Genomic DNA, 17896 nt, shown 5'->3' on the forward strand with positions numbered 1-17896 from the left:
ACGAGACCTGCAATGCTCTATGACGTTGGCCTTTAAAAGAGAAGCATATTAATAAGTTAAGTGTTGCCGAGATAAGAATGATTAGGTGGATGAGTGGCTTTACACTTAGAGAAAGAATGCGAAATAAATATATTCGTGATAGGGTTGGTGTAGCTCCTATGACGGACAAAATTAGAGAAAGTCGTCCTAGATGGTTTGGTCACATGAAACATCGACATCTGATGATCCGATGAGGAGAATAGATGTTTTAGATTCGACTTTTGTTAAGAAATTCAAAGGTAGACCTCGGAAGACTTGGGCTTATTGTATAAAAAATGATCTTAATTTACTAGAACTAAATGAAAATATGACACTAAATAGGACGCAATGGAGAAAAAGGATTCATGTAGCCGACCCCATGTAGTGGGATTAAGGCTTTGTTGTTGTTGTTGTTGTTGTCCCTTTTATTAATTTTAGCACTGTCATTGTCGGGTCCCAAGTCCCGGACGTGAAACGTGAAGGGTTGTGTTAGGTAATCAACAGTCAGCAAAAAATTTGTCGAAAAATCATGACAAGAATCATTTTGATCATTGTGTAAATGCTAAGACGTCCCCTGAAAGCGACGCGCTGTATGGCCTGAATACAGTGAAAAATGTGCAATAGTCGTTACACCGGGGCTCAAATATAGTGTCAAATAAACAAGGGTTCTCAAATTACGGATGGATGTGGGTAAAGAAGTTAGTCCATGAAACTAATATTATGATAGAATCTTGAAATATAAGTACTCTCACAGGTAAATTGATGAAATTGGTTGAATTATGATTCATAGAAAAATAAATATCTTATGTATTCAATAAACTAAATGGGTTGGAAACAAAACTAAGAAGATTGATAACTCTAATTTTAAACTTTGGTATTCAAGTAAGAGTCGCACTACAAATGGTGTGGGTGTAATTATAAATAAGAGTTTGAAAGATAATGCTGTAAAAATTAATAGAATTGAAGAAAGAATTAATCCTTAAGATTATTGTTAATACTAAGATGTTTAAAATTATTAGTGCTTATACTCCTCAAATAGGTTTAAATATAGGTTATAAAGATAAATTCTGGAATGACCTGGAAAACTTAATACAAATGATATCTCTTAAAGAAAGAATTTTTATTTGAGAAGATTTAAATGGACGTGTCGGTAGAGTGATGGAAGATTTCAGAAATATTCATAGTGGCTACAGTTTTGGAGGGATTAATGAAGAAGATAGAGTCATATTAGATTCTGCCTTAACGTATAATTTTGTTATTGTTAATATTTTATTCAAGAAAAGAGATGAGCATATTATTGCTTAAGAGAATGGATCTAATAAAACACAAATTGATTATTTTCTTATGAGAAAAGATCACCAAAAATGTAAAGATTGTAAGATCATTCCAAGTGAGAATTTAAGTACTCAATGATGATTATTAGTTCTAAAATTTAAGATGACGAGTTGTAAAATGAAGAATACTATAAATTATTGTCGTATAATTAGATGAAGGCATCTAAAAGACAAATAAAATTATTTTTATGAGTAAACTTCAGAATTTCAAGATTTGGGATATTCATGGAAAAGCAAATTTTATGTGAGATAAAGTAGCAAATACTATTAAACAAGTGGCAAAAGATATACTTGCAGAATCAAAAGAAAAAATTTTTATAAACAAAACTAGTTGGTGGTGGAATATTAATGTGTCAGAAAAGAAAAATATAAGAAGTTATGTTATAAAAATTTGTTTAAATGTAAAAGCATGGAGAACTGGGAAAAATATAAAATAACATGTAGAGAGTCTAAGAAAACAATCTGTTAAACTAAAAATTTTGTTTTTAGTGATCTTTATAATAGATTGGACATTAAAGAGGGTAAAAAATATATGTATAAACTAGTCAAACAGAGAGAAAAGAAAAACAAAGATTTAACTCAAGTAAAGTGTATTAAAGGTGAAAATCAAAAAAAAATTCTTAGAAAAAAGTATTCAACATAGGTGGATAAGTTATTTGGATAAACTTTTTAATAAAGTTTCTGAAAATACAATCGACCTTAGTGATCTTAAAATCGTTAATAATAATAAAATATTTTACTTTTACCATCATATTAGTAAAAAAGAAATTGATGAGGCTTTAAATAAAACGAAGGGTGGAAAGTCTATAGGATCTGATGATATCATAATTGAAGTGTGAAAATATATAGTAGATTTGAGAGTTTTTTGGCTTACTAAAATCTTTAACAATATTTTAAAAACTAAAAAAATGTCTGAAGAGTGGAAGAAGAGTATTTTGGTCCCCATTTTTAAGAATAAATGGGATACACAAGAGCGTGCAAATTATATAGGAATTAAGTTGATATGAAATATTTTAAAATTATGAGAGAGGGTAATTGAAGATAAGTTAAGATGTATTACAAAGATTTCTCATAATCAATTTGGATTTATGTCGGACAGGTCTACTAGAAGGTATACATTTATTGAGAGGTTTGATGGAGATGTTTAGTTAGAATAAGGAGCATCAACATATATTTTTTATTGTTTTAGACAAAACTTATGATAAGGTTCCAAGAGATATCCTTTGGAGAGTTCTAGAGAAAAAATGTGTTATGACTTATTATTGAAGTCATTACAGATATGTATACTAGAGTTGTTCCTTCTGTTCGAACAGAAGGAAGAATTACCAAATATTTCATGTTTCAGTTGGATTACATCAAGGATCAGCTTTAAGCCCATATCTTTTTAATTTAGTTATGGATGCTCTTACCGGAAATTTACAGGAGGATGTACCTCGGCGTATGTCATTCGCTGATGATATCCTTCTTGTGGATAAGATTATAGAGAAATGTCAGGAAAAACTTAAATTATAAAGGTTTTCATGTAATTTTAGTAGTAGTAGCTCTAGTGACAGAGTTGTAACTATGAGTGATCAAATTATTAAAAGGTGTGAACGCTTTAGACATCTCGGGTCTATTGCTCAAAGTGATGGTGATACAAATGAGGATGTTATTAGTAGAATTCAAGTTGGTTGAAGTGGAGGAATGCTTCGAGCCTATTTTGTGATAGAAAAGTACCGCTTAGATTGAAAGGAAAATTTTATAAGATGGCAGTGAGACCTATAATGCTCTATGGCGCTGAATGTTGATCTTTAAAACAGAACCATAAAACTAAGTTAAATGCTGTCGAAATGAGAATTCTTAGGTGGATGGGTGGCTTTACACTTAAGAGACAAAATGCAAAATGAATATATTTGTGATATGGTTGGTGTAGCTCCAATGGCGGCAAAATTAGAGAGAGTCGTCCTAGATGGTTTGGTCACATTAAACGTCAACCATCTGATGATCCGATTAGGAAAGCAGATGTTTTAGATTCAATTTATGTTAAGAAAGGCAGAGATAGACCTAGAAAGAATTGGGCATATTATATAAAAAATAATCTTAATTTATTAGAATTAAATAAAAATATGACACTTAATAGGACGCAATGGAGTAAAATGATTCATGTAGCCGACCCCACTTAGTGGGATAAAGGTTTGTTGTTGTTTTTGTTGTCCCTTTTATTAAATTTATTCTTTCCTTTTATTTTCCTTCCATAGTACCTTTATATATGTCTATAAATAGACACCATTATCCAGCAAATAAAATCATCATAATCCATTTCATTACAAAATCATTTCTTTCTTGAGTGATCTGATGCACAACTTGTGGATTTGCAAGGTGCCTGAAAGGAAATAAGGTAGAATTGTAAACGATCATGTTACGAAGTGTAGCACTAAAAAGATATTTTCACCAATTTTTAAATGCTTTATAAGTTTATAATGATATACTTGTTCCAAAATCACTTCAATTAAACATTTCCAAAACAAAAAGATCGTCCTTATTGTGGACTAACAAAAGCAGAAATTGACTGGAAACTGAGCTGGTCTGCAAATAAACAGTTTGCTGCAAAAGGAACACAAGTATTTAAAGGCTAATAACACAACAAGATAACAAGAAAAAAATTGTCTCGTTAATAAAAAGGATCTTAAGCCATGAACTTCTTGTTCAATAAGCCACTACTGCTACAATGCTATTAATGCATGGCAAACGAGATCGATTCAAGCTGAAAAGTATAAATAATTCGTCAACTGAAATTGAGGTTGAAGAAATTAAAACTTTCTAGTGCCCAATTACTTAACTAACAGCACTATCCAAGGAGAATAGCACATATCAAATACCAAATTATAATCTGACAGGTACATAACTAAAAAGCAAGATTTGGGTTTTTTTCTTCCTTTTTTAACGTAGCTACATAAGAAATACATATGATTAAGGGTTTACAAGCAACTCTACACAAAGGAAAAAGTTCATCATCCTAATAATAATTATTTGTTTTCATTCTAATAACTCAAATAACAGTAGTTACTCACAAGATATGGTGATATTATTTTCGGAAGGATTTTCCTGATGATTAAATAAATCAGATAAAAAAATAATTGCTTACTTCCTTACATTGAATTAAAATACTACAATGCATAAGGTTTTTGTTTGCAGCAACATGAAAATTACCTCACTTCAAGTTTAATTGTTTTGCTACACAATTGCCAAATTTACTTTAAAAATTCAGTTCACATCTTAAAACCCTAGCAAAGCAAATACAAGCCATTTAATCACATTAATCGGTCAAGATAGAGTTTACACTGGCAAAGATTTACATTAAAGAAAAGAGCCCAAAGTGATCTAAAATCAAAGATTTCATTTAACCTTTTCCTAAACAAATTTAATGTCCCTTTCAAATCCAATCGAATAAGAAGTTACATTAGACAACAGTTACTCTGATCTGATTTTAAAAAAACTCATCCGATAGTAACCCCTTCACTGTAGCAATTTTATTCTCTTAGTTTACAGAAAATTCCAGCAGATAAATTTGACATGACATATTACACACTAGATAAGCACGGGGCTCACATAATAACTTCATACAAACCATATTTGCACCCAACATGCAAATTATAATTACTAAGCTTGATCTTTAGAGGCATGGCTCTTCTCATTCACTACACATAATATTCCTGAAAAATGAATTCCCTTCAAGAATTTTAAAATCTCTCCCGATTCGGCTCAAAGCTCCCACCCAAATTCTCATACTTCCACAATCTTTCCATCTTTATGCAATCATGTTGAATCCCAAAGCTCTCACCCAATATCTTAAATTTCCACAATTCTTTTCTCATTGTGAATCCCATAGGGAACTAAACAAAAACGCAAATTGCAGTATAAACAATTCTTCCCTCATTAAATGCAGTTTGAACAACCAGCATCTTCAACTAAAAACAATCAAACCAGCAGCATGAAAGCTTCAGTAGGATCTCCCACTCCTCCAGCGTCAAAAAGCCAACTCTATTTAGCACAGACTCGGAGACATGAGGAAGATGAACAGTTTCATCGCCGAGTGAGATAGACCGCTTCTCTACCATTATAAAAACCTTGAGCTAAATCCACTGAATACAGCAATATCACATAAAACAAGGCGTTGTGCTGCAAATGGGTGACAAGGCATACATTACCCCGCCAGAATAAAAGTTCGATGCACTCGAAAGAAATACATGTAGATAACAATAAGAAGCTAAACCATGCGATGCGAAACAAAAAGAAAGGGCGTGTTTGCAAAAAGATTCTCGATACCTTTGAGCGTTGAAGTTGTTCTTTGTAAGACACGACTGGATATCGCAGGCCTCCTTCTTGCATGGCTCTTGGCTCTTCTGCTTCCCTGCCATGTAAAGACCAATGGATCAACACCGGAGTGGATGAGAGATACGTCGCAGATTATAAATGGAGTCTCTTTCAGCCTTCTTCTGCTACTTGCTTCCAGGAGATGAACAATCCAGCGATTCAAATGGAAATAGAATTCCAACGGGAATATGTAATGAACCCTAATATTGGCTTGCGTGTAAGTGGCGGCCGAAATAGCAGGATAAGCGCACAATCCTCCGCAGATGTTCGGCTTATTGCATTGGCGGTAGGCTGCAAGCCCGCAAAAAAGTGAATTTTGCTTGGTTAGAAAAGAGAGGGATTCTTTCTATAAATACCGCCCAACTCCGATTAGTTTGCATATCTAACCCCTAAATTTTGCTTTTTGCATACAAACACAAGTATTAGATCCTTTAAAACTGAGAACACTTTTCCTGTTTATGTAAAATGACATCTTTGTAAAAAATTTGAAGTTTAGATCTCATATATGTAAATACATAAGAATTGAGTAGTATGCATGTAAATCTTTCCCAAATAACACCAATTTGATTTTTTTTTTCTTTTAATTAACTTGAATGTTCAGGGAACATTTTACTGTGCTCAATTAGATTCATCAAATCATAATGTTGAATGTAAAATTGTTCGGGAGTCATATGCAAGGAATAGAGTGTTAAAGAGAAGAGAGTAATAAAGAGAGGAAACAGTAGTGAATTGTAAAAATCGTGTAACCTTCATTCAAAAAGTGGCCCCCTGTTTATAGACATAGGGGGTGAAGTATTAAGATTACATTTATGCTCTTTAATCATTAGTTCTGCATGGGATATTTTAATACATTACACATGTGTAAGATATATTGGCTGGTGTGGATTTTTCTGGTTGGTAGGTTGTTGTCGATCGATGTGGCTTGGGTCGATCATCTTGTCTTAGTCTGATCAGTAGGTCTTAGGTTGATCGTTGCACCTTAGGTCGATTGGTCATATGTTTGATTGTACAGATTCCTTCGTTGTTGATTGGAGGTTGACAGTTGTTCGAGGGATTCTTTTGTTCGTCATTATCATGTTTGGTCGTCGAATTGCCTTGAGATATGTGTTGGCATATTTTTCGCATATATGTTTAGTTTCCTGATTTCCTTAATTCTTGAAAACCTTGTTGTGAAAAGAATAATGGAATTTTTTCCAAAGATAAAAATACAAAAGCATAAATCCAATTTATGATGAAATAATTGCTTAAAAATTGAATTGTCTAGACTTCATTGTACAAGCTGTTATAAATAAACTACAAGGGAGTTAGGGATCATGTGTCCTCTCTCTGTGCGGTAGGTCTGCCAAAACGGCTCGTTGTTCGCGAACAGCTCGTGTTCGGCTCAAACAAGCCGAACACGAACAAAAATTTGCTCGTTCATGTTCGGCTCGTTTTGGCTCGAAATAGTTCGGCTCGTTCATGTTCATTTGAATCTACTCATCAAGTATATATATATATATATATATAGATAGATAGAGTAACTAGAAATGAAGATGACTATTTTTAAAAAAATTAATTGACTGCAAAACTACAAAGATTTATAATCAATTAAAATTATTAATTAAGAAAATAGAATAAAAATTATTAAATTAGATTCAAAATAATGTTTTAATATAAACAATAATTTTTAGATCTTGTCCCCATCCTTAACATCTTATGGCTAAGTGATTAGAGTTGTCAAAATGACTCTTTATTCGTAAACGGCTCCCGTTCAGCTCGCTAAGCAAACGAGTTGAACACAAGCTGAGCTTGGGTTCGCTCGTGTTCGGCTCATTTACACATCTACTGTGTGGTATCTCAATTGTTTGGACCTTCTGCGATGGCTGGTGAAGGAGCACTCGGGGCTGTATCTCATGACTGCGACGCACTAATCAGCGTTCAGGGGCTTGAGAGCCTAGGCTCGAAAGGAAGGAAAAATAAAGAGAAAACAAATGAAGGAGAAACTTAATGGGTAAACAGGAAAAAAAGAGGGTAGTGAAAGAAGATAAAAATTACTAACCCGGAGGATCATATAGTGTCCTTTAACTCGCCCATTGGGTCACAGCAGGAAAAACTTCGGGAGCAACACAAAGGGCGATCGATTAACCCTCTGGCGGAGCCTGCGATTCTGGCCCATGATCTTGTGGACATAGCCAAGGTTCTCATCTACCATACTCCTTGGGACCTTCAACTACTAAGGTCAACAAGATGGCCATAAGTGACTCCCCACCCAAACTATCGAGATATAAGGTTTCCCCTCCAGTCGAAGGATTGAGAAAAATTGTTGAGGGTGAAGTGTCTTTCAACACGTTCGATTAGAATCAAATTGTTGGTATGGGATTCTGATTTGGTTAATATCTAAGTTTTTTTTTTTCTATTTATGATGTTTTTTGATGTTGTCGTTGAGATCTTGACTATCAACTCTCTTTCCTCAGATCTCGGTGGTAATCCAACAAGGGACGATGCGTCTGTAGACCCGGTGTTGGCTAGAGGTTACAAACTTCATCACGAAGAACAAGAGTCGAACTAACATGATAATCCCAACAAGCTCGGGGAGAAGTCAGTCGAGGGACCCCAAATATCTTCCGGCTCTTTTGCGCACCGTCTTAGAGAGATGGAGGAACATTTTGCTCTAGCCGTGGGGCATCCTCAAGGAGATGATGTACAGGGAGTCGCTACAAGCATGGAGAGGGTGGACTGAATGGAAGTGCAGGTTGCTACTCTATGGAGGGAGTTTGTGGCTCTTTGAGGGGAAATGACTCTCATCTGTGAAGAGATGGTGCCCCCCTGCTTAGAAATAACGTGATTCGAGAAGCCTCCTGACACGCTCCAAGTTATACAAAGCACTGGCCATTCGCGCAAGTATAATTGGCGTATCAGTAGTATTAGGTTGGAGTCTGATTGTTGATCCTACTAAAAATTAGAAAAACCCAATTGCAAAAAAGTTATAATATACTTATCTTAACTCTAGCCTGAAAGGTTTGACAAGCAAGTTGAAATGAATATCTATTTTGAAGCAGAAAAAAGCAAGTCTATCATAACAAGCCAAAGAGAGTTTGTAAGAAATTCAAGTTTTAAGAAATTCACCCCTTGAGATGATCTAGTGGAGAATATAATTGCACGAGTGATTAAAATTTAGTGTCAGACAGGAGTTGGCCTTTTCCTTATTCCTTTCCGGTGGTCTAAGGAAATTTGACTGTCGAGAGTTTAGTTTTCTAAATTCCTTGATCAATTCAAGTAAATAAAATCTCCCAAAACGCAAGCATAAACTCAAAGGCAATTTTCCTATTTCAGAGAGTTTATGTGGTTAACCGCTTTTGTTCCACTATGTATCCTTCTGAATCACATTGTTCACGAAGGATATTAATATTCCTACTGACCAAGAAGCAAGTAAATTAAACAAATTTGCTAACTCAACTCTAATATGATAAATTTTCATGCAAATCACATAGAAAGTTTCAACAATATCCTTCAACCATTCAATTCAAGGGAGAAATAAAGGATCCATTGGCTCTTCATAATGAAAACCATCCACTCAAACTTGGAATTAAACATAGAAATCATACACAAAGTTTTCACAAAAATTCAACAAAAAATTCCAAACCAAAGTGTACATATCACCTAGGTACTTATCTCCATCTTTCACAAAAATCATATACAAAGCAAGATGGACAAAAAGAAACAAGCAGTAAATACACATTTTAATCCTCTCAAATCTCTCTTTTTTACACCCTATATGGCCTAGACACTACAATTGAAGCATCGGGTTTTTGTGCACTCAAAAAAATGGCCCAAATAGTTCAGCTCTTGGTGCCTAAACGTCCATCTTGGTGTCGGGGAGCCCAATCTCCAACACCTAGGAGCCACCTTTGTGGCACTCAGTATTGGCTCAAACTATTCTTGGCGCCTAGGCACCAATTTGCTCATTTTTGCCTTTTTTTCAAATTTTGGTTACTCCCTCACCTAATTCATGCAATACAACACCAAAAACCTTCCAAAAAGCATAATATAAAAATACAAAAAGGTAGAATTAATATGATAAAGAAGCACATCGCATTCACATGTCAAAATCTCCCAAACTTTAAGGTTACTTGTCTTCAAATAACTCTAAAGACTAAAAAATGATTTTTGAGAATTTTATAGAGATTTGAGCAGTAGTTATGAACCAAATGCAATCTACACTTCAAGATTACATATGAATCAATGAACATAATTCTTCAAGGTTTTTCCTTAGAGTCCTAAATTCTCCACTGGCTATCTAAATCTATAAAATCGTCTTAAGAAACTAGTTTGAGGCTGAAATAATGTAAATAGATTTAACAATTATAAGTGTTCAGCCACCTATCATTTCTGGTTAATCCACTTTTCAATTATAAACATAAAACTAGTTTAAATTACAGTTGTTAATGAATCTTTAGCCTTAAGAAAAGATATTGCAACAAATTAAGTAGAGCTACATCTCAAGCTTCTCCCCAAAAGTTATTTAAACTCTTTTTTTTCTCTTTGATGGTGAGCTTTTCCTTAGATTTACCACATTTTTTAATCTTTTTTATTTTCATTCCCATTTTTTTATTCATCACTGGGGATTACTGCATCTAGATTAGCTCTTAAGAGATTTTGAATTGCAATATCCATTCCAAAAATTAAATCGATTGCTGGGTATCTAAATTAACTTATTTATTGTTCATCATTTCTTCTATAATTTTATGAAGTCTTTTCCATTTTTTAATCCTCCTAATAGTTCTCTCTAGTTTTGAATCATAAGGTTCACGTCCTTTAGGTCTTGAACTACGCATTCATTGACTAAAGACTCAACTAGTAGGTTTCAGACAAACATAATAAGCAAGCACATAAAAATATTTTAATAATTTGTCCTTTCCAAACAAATAAGCAATTACACGCAAAGACTAATAATACAAATTTCCATGTCTAGGTTAATTAGTTCAACTAAAATTCTCTTGAGTTAACTACATCGTCGCTTCCCGAAAACAACATCAAAAACCTAATACACTCTATTTCCAAATGTAGAGGTATCATGCAAGTGTATTTGTCGTATCAGTAATATCAAATTTTGAGTCTGGAATATCGATCCCACAGGGAGTGAGGGAATTGAACTTAAGAGAAGTCCTGGCCTACTAGGTTTAGTTCTTAGCCTGGAATTGAAATTAAGTGAAGGTTCTACAAACTACATTTATTGAATTGCAATCTTGTTTAAAGGTTAAATCCTACGGAAATATGACTTCTCTTAATTGGATTGGTGATTATCAAGTTCTAAAGCTACCTTCCCTTGTAATGGTTTAAGTGGTAGTGTAGAAAATGTAAAGTGTCAATTGTGAATGTGGTTAGTGACAAATAGGACCAACTCTCTTCTTTACCCTCTCCCGAATTGATAAATAATTTTGGTTAAATTGATTTTAATTCCTTAAACTCTAACTTGAACCCATTAAAGACTATATCCCTAACATTTGCATCTCCCTATGAAGTACTTGCACCATACCCTATATATCAATGTGAATAACCTAGTTGTTCTATCATATCTCTCCTGATTCATTATGGATCACAACACATTTTAATGAATCACTTGATCATAGTTAAAAGTAAATAAAATTCAGAAGGTTATTCATCTCATTCAAGATTAAAAATCATTTTTTGAAACACTTTACACTCCTACACAACCTACTCAACCATTATAAGGAAAAGTAAAAGAGATCTACTCAAAAAGCATAAAGAACAAACTAGAAAGTATCATTTAAAACAAGAAAACCCACTAACAATTGTGTTTATAGAAATACAACAAGAGAAATACATATTACTTAGTTTTTTTCTCTCCTTACAAAGCTCTGAGAATGCTCCTACAAGGACTTCCCATTGTTTCTCTCCAGAATACTCTCCTCACAATACAAATCAAAATTTTCACCAAATGATTAATGAAACCCATCTTATTCTTTCATAAAACAAACATTGCCTTTACTTCACCAAAAGACTCTTTCTATTTATCAAAGAGCTCTTTTTTCGGGTTGAATAACTCCCCAAATCATGAAATTGAACTGTTGAAAACTGCCCAGATAGCCACTATCACCTAGGCATCAGTCTCTTGATCTGCCTGCTTTGTTATGGGCACCTAGGCGCCCAAAACTCTGGTGTCAAGACGCTGGTGAAGTAGCACCTAAGTGCCCAATGGTTGGTGCTTAAGCACCGGCTTCTCAGGTTCCCAAGTTTAGGAAGCTTCTTCACATTTGGTTGTCCAATCAAAACTATTAGCTTTTCTCAAAAATTTGAAAAATGTAACACATGTATCCCCTAAATTGGAAATAAATCAGTTGAGTCCCACTATTTAGTCAGGTATTTTATCTCCTTAGTGTTCTGGGTGGATTGCATATAAATGAATGTTTGGACTATCTCGGGGTTTGCTTTTATGCCTTATGGGGTCAAGAGGTATCCAAAAAATTTGTAAGTTGAGGCTTGGAATGTACATGTCAAGGGATTAATCTCATCCAAAATTTTTAGGTGTTTGGAAAGTTTCTTTTAAGTTTTCATCATGTTGTTTGGTTGACCGATTCTTAACTAATACAACTTCCAAATACACTTTATTTTTTTCTACCTTTTGATCCAAAAAAAAAATATCCATAAGACGCTGGTGCGTTGCCCAAGTATTTTTCAGCCCAAAGGCCATTACATTATAAAAATAAATTCTTCACAAGTAATAAGAAAATTTTTGTCTGTCCAACTGAGTGCATTTTGATTTGGTGGTAGCCAAAGAATTCATCTAAAAATCATAGAATTGAGTGGCCGATCATTGAATCTAACATGGTATTAATTTTTGAAAGAGGATAATTATCTTTTGGCAGACTGGAATTAATTTTGTTAAATCAATACACATCCTCCAATTGTTATCGACCTTCTATACCATCACAACATTAGAAATCCAGGTGGGGTATATTGCACCTCTTGGATGTAGCCATCATCTTTTAGTTTTTGTACCTCCTCTAAAATGGGTCCCGCTAGCATTGTTGATGAGGTTCTGGTCTTTTGCTTCACTGGTCAGATGGATGCATAGACATTCAATTGATGACATGTTGTATCGACCAGTATGCCTGGCATTTCCGCTGCAGACCAGGTGAAAATGCCATAGTTCTCTTGATGGGTTTGGATCAACAAATTTTTGTCTTGCATAAAAAGCTTCACTAACTAAAAAACATTTACTCATTTCTTCATTGATGATGGGGATTTCAAAGGTGGTCTCATTGGTCTTGAGACCCCCTTCTCTTAAGCTTCAGATGTCCAGTTGGTCATGTTTCGCATTGCTAATTGCTCGAAGGTAACAAACTCATGATTGTTCCAAATTCCCTTGATTGTGATAATTCTCTATTTCCCAAAAATTTCTCTACAATGTGGTAAGCAAAGACAGAAACTCTAAAGATTGTTAGGATCAGGTGGCCCGAGATGGCGTTGTAGGTTGGTGAAGAATCCATCACAAGGAAATCCTTTGTGGAGGTAAACTACTTCTCACCTTCTCCCTAGATGACTACAAGTCAATGGACTAATCAGAGCGACCAACCATTTGGTTGATAGGCTCAGGTTGTCAAACACAAATTTAAACAACATATTGATAGAACTTCATGTGTCAATCAGAATACTCCCTACCTGATAGTTATTGAGCTTGTTTGTCACGATGATGGCGTCATATTACAGATTTCCTTTTAGGGCAAGCCTACATCTGTGAAGAAAATGGGGGGATGGGCTTTTGTCCTTGAGGCAAAAGTAACAACACAGAGTTACCCTATATGTTGCCTCTTTTGATTAGCTTGTTGGGATGACTTAATTCCTTCAAAGATAGTAGGTACCACCCCAACTATATAGATGACATTTGTACATATTGGCTCATCTGGCACTTCCACCATAGTGGTCTTCCTTTGCCTCTAGGTTGCAGCTCCAGGAGCCACAAACTCCTTCAATTTTCCTGCCTTAATCAACTCTTAGTCCAGGTTTTGAAGGTGTCTGAACTCATTTGTATTTTGGTTGTGATCTCAATCGTACTTGCAGTATTTTGTGGTATCCTGAAAGAAAGCTCTGCCATCATTTGTGAGGCTTTCTTGAAATACTCTTTATCCTGAATAGCATCTACTATTTTCATCATGAATACACACAAAGGAGTAGTCTGAGGGCTCTCATGATTGTTTCGTGGTCTTGTGTGCTGTTGGGAGGGACTTTACAGATAAAGAACTAATCACTGGTCCTAGCTCCTCACTTAACCCCTTCAATCATTGTTAGGATCGACTCTAGTATTGTTGCGAGGCTATTGATTTTTGTATCATAGAAGGACATGGGTGTGAATCCATCCATTACTTTGTGGTGGCCGCTTGTGGGGTCTTTGATCCAATGGCTCATGTTTGGGAATGCTCTCATAAACATTGATGTATTTGTTGGCCATCTCTAGAAATTCAACTAACCTTTGGGGTTCTGTCAAGCTGAGTTTAAAGTAAAACCTTCTAGGCCTCAGGCCTTGGAAAAGACAAGCTTGTGCCATGTTGGGCTTCAAGTCTTTCACCTCCAACATTTATCTATGAAATCATGTAATAAATGAACTGAGACTCTCATTGGCCCCCTGCTTGAGCTACCAGAGAGACTGGGCACTCTATCTTAGCATCGGGGCATTGACAAATTGCATTAGTAAAAGTCTCCTGAAGTTCAAAAAGTAGGAAATTACTCTAATTGGTAGTGCATTGAACCACCTTAAAGCTGATGACCTCAATGTGATAAATAACAGCCGATGTTTGAATGCATCAAAGAACTTCAACATGAACATTGATGATTTGAAGGATGAATGATGATCATTGGGATCCTACTATCCCATATAAGATTCTAATGTAAGGATTTTAAATTTTCTAAGGGTTCATCTCCCAAAATCTGGAGGGAGACCACATTCTCTGGTTGTCACGATGCCTCAGTATGCCTAAATCATTGTCTTTCCACCATCAGGGAAGATCCAACACTATCCTAGCATTATGAATCTTTGGCTCTCTCTGAGATGTGGTTCAGTCTTCTCTCATTATGTGCTGGCACCGCTTCTTCATGAGGAGGGTTCTGCGCTTCTTGTAGAGCGTGTTGGCCTCCCAATGCTGTTACCGCTCCAAAAGTTGTGACTGCTCTGAGGACTTCAACCATCCAGTCCTGACATTTGATTCGTGATCTGATTTTTTAACTCCTGCAGTTCTTGTTGTATGAAATCTTTCATGAACTCCCTATTGCATCTTGTGTTCATTGTCTCTCTGATTGTCATTCTCTAGCTATTGCGCTCCTCTTCTTGTTGATGACAATGCTCCACACTCACTGCATCTTTCAAGATGTTGAATTCAAAATTTTTTGAGAGGCGCACTCAAGGAATATAGCATTAAAGAGAAGAGAGTAATAGAGAGGAGACATTAGTGAATAGTAAAATGTGTGTAACCTTTATTCAAATAAATGACACCATATCTATAGGCATAGAGGGCGAGGTTTAAGATTAAATTTATGCCCTCTAATCATTATTTATGTAAGTGTTATTTTATTACATTACACACATGTAAGATATATTGGCTAGTGGGGATTTTTTTTTGTTGGTAGACTGTTGTTGATCGGTGCACCTTTGGTCAATCATCTTGTCTTAGCTTGATTAGTCGATCTTAGGTTGATCGTCCCGCCTTAGGTCGATCGGTCATATGTTTGATTGTACAAATTCCTACATTGTTGCATGGGATTTGATAGCCGGTCGATCAATCCTTCCGTTCATCATTATAGTGCTTCGCAGTTAGATTGCCTTGAGATCCGTGCTGACATATTTTTTGTATACACATAATGAGTCAATGTAATTTTAACATATTAATAGGAAACATAATGAATAATCATCAGGAATTAGGTTCAAGCATTCACCCTATTTCATGAATCAAATTCAGCACATAGATATTTATAAAATTACCATACACATTCCAAAATAATTATTCCATTTACACTTAAGATAACAAGTAGTTTAAAAAGTAAATATTAATTGGCCAACGAACTCCCACCAACTCATATATTGTTAAATGAACTAGAATATGCTTATATCAGATAATACTTTTTTGTCAAAAAAAAAAAAGGTATAAATTGTACCTATCTTGAAAATTGTACCTATCTTGAAATTGAAACTCTAGTTGACAGACAAATATCAACCAAACTTATTTGCTATTAACATATTATCTCGAGTTTGAATATAAACATCCCTTATTTTATCATATAGTAATTTTTATGATATACTGTAGGAAATATATTGATTACAGTGGACATTTCTGCGCTAATCAGGTATATTTCCGATGCTAATCAAGATTTGCGTAGGCTTTACGTTGAAAAAAAAATTGACGTTAAACTGGGCGTCGTTAATTGTGATTGCGTCAACATTTGCGTTGGATTTTTATTTGCATCAAAATCAACGTCAAAACAATCCATTGTTGTTAATTTTGACAGAAAATGGGTTGACACAACCTTAATGTCTAATTAGAGCCCACTGTGTCGCTTATGGTGGACACTAATTAGCGTAAGCACTAGACCGGTGCCTACATTCGAGGTGTTTTGCATTTGGGTGAATTCTAGGTTGGTTCGTGAGCAAGGGCACCGTGCTTGGGTGCCTAGGCGCTAGCATAAGACTTAGCATCTAATTTTGCTCCTCATGCTCCCCTATGCTGCCTTTTTACCTGTATATAAATATCATGAAAAAGCTTAAAATTGATAAAAATAACATAGAAAATATGGGAAATATCATGTTATATTTTATACACATCACATCCCTTGTGTTAAACTATTCTTTAAATTTATTTTCAGTGAAAACTTTGCTAAGGGAGTGCTCCACTTGAAGAGAATACAACTTTATCGTGATGTGATCATAATATTAAATTTTTTATTTACTTTTCATGTTAACTTTTTATGATAGACTAGTTGCTTATTATGTCAAAACTTAAAATAATTTGCCATCTTAAAGACGTAAGCTTTATAAATTTTTAAAAAATTATATTTAATACTTCATGTATTATATTATATATGTATAAAATTTAGTGTATTTGAAGTTAAAAAAACTATGTCAAAAATAATGCTTAAACTAGCCAGAGAGAGCTTGGGACTTGAGTGGCTTTTATACCCACCTTATCACCTGAAAGTTTTTTTAAACTTAAATATTTTAATTTTAGTGGTACTGTACGTAATGAACTACCTGATAGGTTTGCCCGTTTTAGTCCCATTCAATATGACATTGATTTAGTCCTAGATTTACAACTTCCCAATCTTCCCCGCTATAGGATAAAGCCCGTTGAATATTCTAAACTAAAGAAACAAGTTGATGATTTACTTACGAAAGGTTTGTCCAAGAAAGTCACGTCTCTTTTGCAATTCCAACATTGTCAAATCAAAAGAAAGATGGATCATGGAGAATGTGTAATGATTGTTGAGACAATAATAATTATCAAGTAATTATTTCCTATTCCTTGCTTGGATGATATTTTTATTAAATCTTGGGGGCAAAATTTTTTTTTTCTAAACTTGATTTAAGAAGTGGTTATCACCAAATTAGAATTTAATCATGAGATGAGTGGAAAATTGCATTTATGATTCCTAAAGGACTTTATGAATGGTTGGATGTCTTTGAGCTTTCAAATACTTCGAGTACATTTAAAAGGTTAATAAATATTGTCCTAAAACCTTTTATAGGAAATATTTTTTATATTTATTTTGATGACGACTTGATTTTTAGCCCCAGTGAGGCAAACCATTTAGAACACATTAGACAAGTGTTTGAAAATTTTATGAGAAAACAATTGTACATCAACTTGAATAAGTGCTTCCTTTTATAAGTTGAGGAGATTTTCTTATGGCTTTTTATTTTTATTACTAGAATCACACCTGACCCTTCCAAAGTTTGGGTGATCTTAGACGAACCCCCACCTAAGAATTTCTTTGATGTGTAGAGTGTTCATGGCTTAACAACTTTTTATAGGAGATTCATTAATGAATTTACTGTTGTTGTTGCTCCAATTACTGATATTTTGAAATTAGAGAAATTTCTTTGGACTTCTATATCAGAAAAAGCCTTAGATCATGTTAAGGTTTTAGTAACCTCTACCTCTATCCATAGAATGCTAGATTTTTTAATTGCTTTTGAGTTAACCTGT

The 17896-nt window shown here is 34.5% G+C and overlaps 1 protein-coding gene across 2 annotated transcripts in view; it reads right to left on the reverse strand.

Moving 5' to 3' along the window:
• Positions 1 to 6014, reverse strand: part of LOC110029889 (cx9C motif-containing protein 4, mitochondrial) — an 18029-nt gene extending 12015 nt beyond the window's left edge. For both annotated transcript variants that reach the window (XM_020732374.1, XM_020732373.1), the window contains exon 1: positions 5658 to 6014. In XM_020732374.1, coding sequence (XP_020588033.1) covers positions 5658 to 5749 — 92 coding nt within the window. In that variant the 5' untranslated portion in view covers positions 5750 to 6014. The remainder of the gene's footprint in view (positions 1 to 5657) is intronic.
• Between the last annotated feature and the right edge of the window lie 11882 nt (positions 6015 to 17896).

This window comes from Phalaenopsis equestris, unplaced genomic scaffold (genome assembly GCF_001263595.1).
Source record: "Phalaenopsis equestris unplaced genomic scaffold, ASM126359v1 Scaffold000609, whole genome shotgun sequence".
Taxonomy (NCBI): Eukaryota; Viridiplantae; Streptophyta; class Magnoliopsida; order Asparagales; family Orchidaceae; genus Phalaenopsis; species Phalaenopsis equestris.